This window comes from Diadema antillarum, unplaced genomic scaffold, assembly GCF_040938485.1.
Source record: "Diadema antillarum isolate AM-2024a unplaced genomic scaffold, OU_Dant_1.0 seq00000597_RagTag, whole genome shotgun sequence".
In the NCBI taxonomy this organism is placed as follows: Eukaryota; Metazoa; Echinodermata; class Echinoidea; order Diadematoida; family Diadematidae; genus Diadema; species Diadema antillarum.
The window spans coordinates 2,213,065-2,219,748 of NW_027271528.1; the positions used below are offsets into that span (position 1 = coordinate 2,213,065).

Consider the following 6,684-nt stretch of genomic DNA (forward strand, 5'->3'; position numbering starts at 1 on the left):
AAACACGATCAAGGAGATTTTGCGAGTGAATATTGGTAATAACAGGTCTTCGAATAAGTAGAATTATGTGAAATAATGAAAGAAAAGACTTCAATCTCTTTTTAAATGAATGTATTGAAGAAGCTGTTCTGATATCGTTATTCAAAAAGTTGCAAAAACTACAGCCAATATGGATGAATGTTCTCTGAGCTAATAATCATCTCCCCGGCTAAATAGTGAATATCAACTTAAAATGTGGATTCAACTCTACCTTAAACACACACAAAACCAGATTAGTTTGAAAGTATATATGCATACAAGTGTTAGTTAACCTATCAACCGTGTCAAAACGAAATACAGAGATATCAGATATAGCGACTAACACTAAAAAAAAAAAAAAAGACTAACACGCGCCAATCTCTTATTATGCCTACTACGTTTACATGGCAGCCCCGGCCGTTTGCGGAATGTCGTGCGCCGTGGGATTTTGGCCATTTTTGTTTTTTTTTTTCGTATAAATTTGGCCTTCTTTTCTCACTGCCTGGCCTTGCTCCTTGCGTTTTGGATGTTTTTGACAGTTAAGCAATGTGACTGGACATCCAGATAATCACGACCCATCAAGTTTGCCAATCTCTTCCAACCACCACCCCCCCCCCCGCGTTGTCTCTCGTAGATCCCGTTTTGTCCACGGTTCCCCGAAACGTGATCGCCGTGCATCGTTGGCCGCGCGTCTACAGAAACATAATGTAAACTTGGCATAAGCAAGGCAGCAAGTTCCCAGTTGATTTTTAGTCACCGACTCTTATTCAAATTGGACCCCGATATCCACTCCCTTCATCTCCCTCTGGAACCACTCGTCGAACTTTTCGTTTTGCGCGACCGTGAAATAGTTCTTCCAGCGACCTGTCTTTCCTGTGTATGTAAAAATATTAGAAAAAGAGAAAGCACTGGTCAAATAGTGAGTCTCAAGCGTTTAATGTTCAGGTCATTAATGATTATGACCAACAATGAAGGGCTGTACATAAAACAATATTCAAAATAATGCATGTCATCTAGTACGAGAAACGTTATACCGGCAGGTGTTTTAATCATGCGGACATAATATTAGTAACGCAGTTATTTTTTGAGGGTTTGTCTGAGGGCCGTTTTTATCGTGACTCCTTGGATGATTACTAGCAGTAAGATTGTAGATAAAGCTGTACTGCTTTTTTTCTTTGTTCACTGAAGCTTGTCAGGTTAACAAAAATTAATTAGCCAGATCGCAATGAGCAGATGTGCACATTGGTACAAATGATGTTCTTTTTCCTGAGTTGGTTAGACTTTTCAAAAAAGACATGATACTTGATTATGCTTACCCAACATAAGAATTTATGGAATTCATCTTTTTAAAAAAGATTAACTTGCGTGGACCATGGTGACCAGAATGGTTCGCCTATCAACACACGGGGAAGCATCCATTTCATTGTTTCGCGTTAACGCATTAACAAACTTTTTCTCCCATCGACATTGCCAATTACCAGACTTGCTGTGAGGTGGATGTGCTGACAAGCACCATCTATGATTGTGTATAGGGATTACATAAATAATCATTACATTACAGATACTTATCTCAGTGAATTTAAAAGATCTGTCAGTGCACTTGACCTTTCTCTGCTCATGCGCAAATTGGAACTACGAGCTGGCTACAAATTGACATGCTTGTGCTTTGCTATGATTTTTGTATTATGGTTCTGATCAAGCTATCTTATCGAATTACGCCCACTCTTTCGATCTATAAACTACAAACTATTGTGGAAGAAATTATCTGACGACGATCAAAAGTGGCTCTTTGCTATAATCTCCCTTATTTCCAGCGTCAACGTAAGACACTGATGGCGATATTTGCTTTACCTTTGTTGAGGAATGGCAGCCGAATAAGCTCAGAATTGGGTTCCGCGTTTTCTTCAGCTCTTTTCTGGTAGGTCTTCCGCATTCCGGGCATGGAGCTGTTTTCAACAACCCGCTGCAAGGCTTCATCCGACAGAGGGCGTCCCATATGATCGGCCACAATTCGGATGTATTTCTCAGGGTCCTAACACAATAATGTGTTAAATTAGTGAATACCGCAAGAGTCTTCTCCTTCTTCTTCCCCCTTTCCTTTCTCTTCTTTTCTCCCCCTTTAACTTCACCTCTCATGCCCCCTCTCTCTCTTCGGTTTCGACCGCTTCCACTCTACATTCCCCGATCAATACCTGATCAACGCATTGAAATCAAAACTTGCACCAGCGAGAACATAAATTATCAGAAGAAATTCAGATAAGTGAATACGTTTGATACTTAAGGAGTGCTTAAAGCTACGGTCACAAAGGTCCGTATGAACGCATGTCACTGTTCTTACGAATTCTGGAGTTCGTAGAGATTTGTAGATAGGGCACAGATTCTTACGGCCTTCATACGAATTTCGTATATTTTATACGAACGCTGTTTAATTCGCAAGAACAAATTGTGTACCTACGCCTTACACGAGTCCCTTACGAACGCCTTACAAACTCGAAGAGTTGTTCGTAAGAACGCCGTACGAATCTCTGTAGTCCTCTTAGAACAACTTAAGGCGTTCTTACAATCATCGTAAGAATTTAAGGCTTCAAGAATTGTCTCTCGACCCTGCAAAATCTTGCGTAGATGTTACGATGTTTGTACGACGCCTTACGAAGAGAGGGTTTCGTACGAAGTTAAAAAAATCTTGGACAAGGCCATCGACCAGGCTACGAACTTACGAACGGTCTACGAACGGTCAACGAACGCTGGTCTTACGAAATTGTCTACAAATCGTTCGTACGGCGTTCGTAGTAGTTCTTAATGGTATTTGCGACCGAGCCTTGAACAATTCTATATAGCGAAATACGATGATGGTAGCCATAAAATAGAAATGACATAAGTATAGGGTAAGTAATTATTATCGTAATCTCCGATAGATCTCCATAATCGTACTTTATAGTTAATATCAGATTGAATTTGCTACGACTTGCAAGAGACAGTGCACGTTCAGATTTTTTTATTTTTTTTAATTTTTTTTTTAATTTAATTTTTTTTTATTTATTTATTTATTTATTTTTTATTTATTTATTTTATTTTATTTTTATTTTTATTTATTTATTTATTTATTTTATTTTTTTTTTTTTGGGGGGGGGGGGGGGGGGTGAAATCTCTCTCACTGAGTGATAAGGCCAGGGATAGTATGATCGACCATTCACGTGCCATGAACCTATGAACGCGAAGTCTATAGACTAGATAACCAGGCATGAATATAATTTCCGAATACTGTTCTACGCCTTGTGGTTATAGATTTATTGCGACGCGCAGTGTCTCTAACTCAATTCATACCTGTAGGATGTCTTCGTAAAACAAGAAGAGCAGGTTTTCTTCCTGTCGGATTTCCCAGAATTCCTTCACATGGTCAGGCCATGGTCCGAATTCAATGTCTGGAAAGAGACATAATAACACAGAAGGAGAGAGAGAAAATAGTCTTGCTCTGTTTATCAAATTACCATTGTATTATCTTCACGGCGCAAAAGCCGACTATATTTTTGTTAGTTTCATTAATGTAATCAGACAGAACAGAAGAAATCTCATCAGTGATTAGCATTCTATCACGAAACATTGACGAAAATATACGAAAATAAGAAGTTTAAACGATAATGTCATCCCCATCCATCTTTCGCCTTGGTTTGAGCGTAAGAAACATTCTGAGCAGATAAAAATTCGTGAAATTCATGATAAATAAAATGAACATGTAGATTTGATACCATGTTCCCCTTCCCATAATTTATCTTCATACTCGCAAACATGAAATTAACTAGAGAAGAATGCGAGGAATACTAAGTATACACGCACTTCATATCACTTAGAACTATTTTGGAATTATAATCTCATTTATATTGTTAAACACAGTTAAATGTGAATTGAATTCTGGTGGTATACCATGATACTGCAAGACTATCTAAATAAGAATACTCTGTAAGACTATTAAATTTTAGTATTGAGTCGATACTCACTTCCGTTGATAACCAATTCAATGGTTCTTTCCCATGTCAAAGGAACTTCAAAGGGATAGTCCTTCAGAAAGTTGTACCAGGAGACAGCAGTATCCTTCGGGTTGCGGGCGACGTAGATTACCTATAGCAAGGATTAGGAATAAAATGTGAATGTGTTTTATTGACGAATGAAGATCTCTATATCGCAAAGTTAAAGGTACTGGATGAGGTGGGGATTCATGGTTTTACAATCCTAAGTGAGATAATGAGAAACCTCTTATGAAATATGAAAGAGCATATAATTTTAAGAAGGATTCAACATTTATTTGGTGAAAATTGGTTTTCAAATGGCTGAGATATCAAAAAAGTGATGATAATAATAAAATACTACATGCCCCAACTTTATTAGGATCTCTTTGTTTCACCTTGTTTTTGGATATCTCGGCCGCTTCAGAACCGATTTTCATAAAAAACTTTTGATACCCCTTAGAATTGCATGCTCTATGACATCTCATAGAGTGGTTTCTGAATATCTCGCAAAATGTTAAAAGCTAAATCCTCACCTCGACCAGAACTGTACACACCCTTTAAGTGAAATGTGAACTAATTAATGCAGTGCATGCCTACTCACAAGGGGAAGGTATAAGATATCGAAACATTTGAACTTCGATATCTACTGAATGATAATACAACGCAAGATAAGAAACGAGAGATTATGAAAAAGAGCAGCAAATCTATTTTGTATTCATTATTCTGAACTGTATGAAAACATGCAGTAGTGCATTATGTACAATAACATATACAAAATTGTATATACGATGTATGATTTATATCAATCGACTGAAAATAATATTAACTCTTACATCATGATGAATTGATCAAAGGAGATATCTCTTTCCTTATGCTTATTGTTTCTACCGTTTTTGTCTTCGAGTAATTGTATTTGTGTGCAATGTGTGTATGCTACACACATAGATTATTCTACCATGGTATTTGTATGTGTGCGTATCATTATGTACCAAAATCATAATGTATTTGTGTGTGTCACACGGTTCAGTCTACTATACCAACCTTGCCAGTCTTCAACAAAGCCTCGGGCATGTACTTGAGCCTCAGATGGGTCTGGATAACTCTCGGTGAGGGCGCTCTCTCGATCTTCTCCATGTTTGGCGCCATGTCTGGAGGGCTCTGCTCTTCTTCCTCCATGGTGTCTGGAAGCTTTTGGTCCAGGTCGATCATCTCGACGACGGTGGAGCTTGAAATGCGGTCGACTTTCTCCGGGTAGCCATCCGAGTTGATGAGACCGACAATTTCCAACATCCAGTGGGTCCCTGCATGGAAGTTAGACAAAATTCTTTGTCCATTAAAGGTCCTGTATACCGTCCCTTTTGGAGCATTGATTTTAAAAATGTTTCAGATATCACTTTTGATGCATACGTGTAGGTCAGTTGTATCACAAAACATCATACCATATAAGATTTAACGTAATAAAATAAGCCTAAAATATAAGGAGATATCACTATTTTTCCTCATTAAACCGTAACTATAGACTGTTTAGTCTGGAAACATTTTTATCATAACTATTGTTCACATTTTGTATATTTAATAATACTTAACATCAATTATACTGGTTCCAATTTTTACATTGGTAGTTTCTATCCCTAACTCGCAGTTAAGAACTATTTTGAAGTTGTAATGCTGGGTTTTTGTTCCATCTGCAAATGTTTAAATTATGCCTTTAATTTCTTTTCTGTTGTGTTACATTCCCCTTGCGTTGTCCTCCTCAGACGAAAATTTTGTCATATCATTTAGTGGTATTGAAAATACTAAAGAAGTTCAATTTATTCATATGTGTGTGTGTGTGTGTGCGTGTGTGTATTTTGTTCCTTCAGTTAAAATAAGGAGGGACTGTATACAAACCATAATGCCCAGAGGCCGTTATCCAAGTCCACTGACGAACTGCCTGTTGATAACGGTCTCCTCTATACCTGTATACATGAAATATATTACATAGGGCCTACGTATACTAACACATAATTACCTATTTCTATTAAATATGACGGTTTATAATCATATTGATGTGAAAATTTTTGATTTTGTCATCATGCTTTATTTGTACAAATAAAACCCAAAAAAAATAAAACAAACTGAAACTATACGGCTGAAATTTTACCATAATAATCGTAATTCATTAACGTTCTTGTGTGTGTGTGTGTGTGTGTGTGTGTGTGTGTGTGTGTGTGTGTGTGTGTGTGTGTGTTTGTGTGTGTGTTTTCAAAGCTGTGCAAATTCGACAACTGAGAAATATACCTGATTTTGGATAAGTCACTACCCAAGTATCGTCGGGGCGGACGTTAAATGTCCGCAAGGCTTTGATGCTGGAATCCAACACAAAGTTTAAGTAGTTGATTCCATCGTACTCGTGCACACCTCGGATGTAAGACGGCTTCGTTCGCTTCGCCATTTTCCTGCGAATTCCGGAACTAAGTCAGAGATCTGTGCGGAAACACAACGGAAGTGTTTGAGAACAAAGTATAGTGGTGCAGAGGATAAGTATCAGGACTTCCACAAGTGAGGGTCCTATGGTTCGAATCCTGTGATGTGCTTACATTCATGGACAAGGTGCTTTGCTGGCGCAATCATAACAATAGCAGGGCTCTCTGACTCAGAGAACAGCACAGCGGCACTGAAA

General features: G+C 38.0%; 1 protein-coding gene across 1 annotated transcript; it reads right to left on the minus strand.

The window, feature by feature from the left end:
* Positions 1 to 781: 781 nt before the first annotated feature.
* Positions 782 to 6,456, minus strand: LOC139735775 (sulfotransferase 1A1-like). The gene is made up of 6 exons (XM_071646526.1): positions 6,303 to 6,456; positions 5,064 to 5,323; positions 4,014 to 4,134; positions 3,343 to 3,440; positions 1,870 to 2,050; positions 782 to 891 (listed from the first exon to the last, which is right to left on the minus strand). The coding sequence occupies exons 1-6, from the start codon at positions 6,454 to 6,456 to the stop codon at positions 782 to 784; spliced, it is 924 nt and encodes a 307-aa protein (XP_071502627.1).
* Between the last annotated feature and the right edge of the window lie 228 nt (positions 6,457 to 6,684).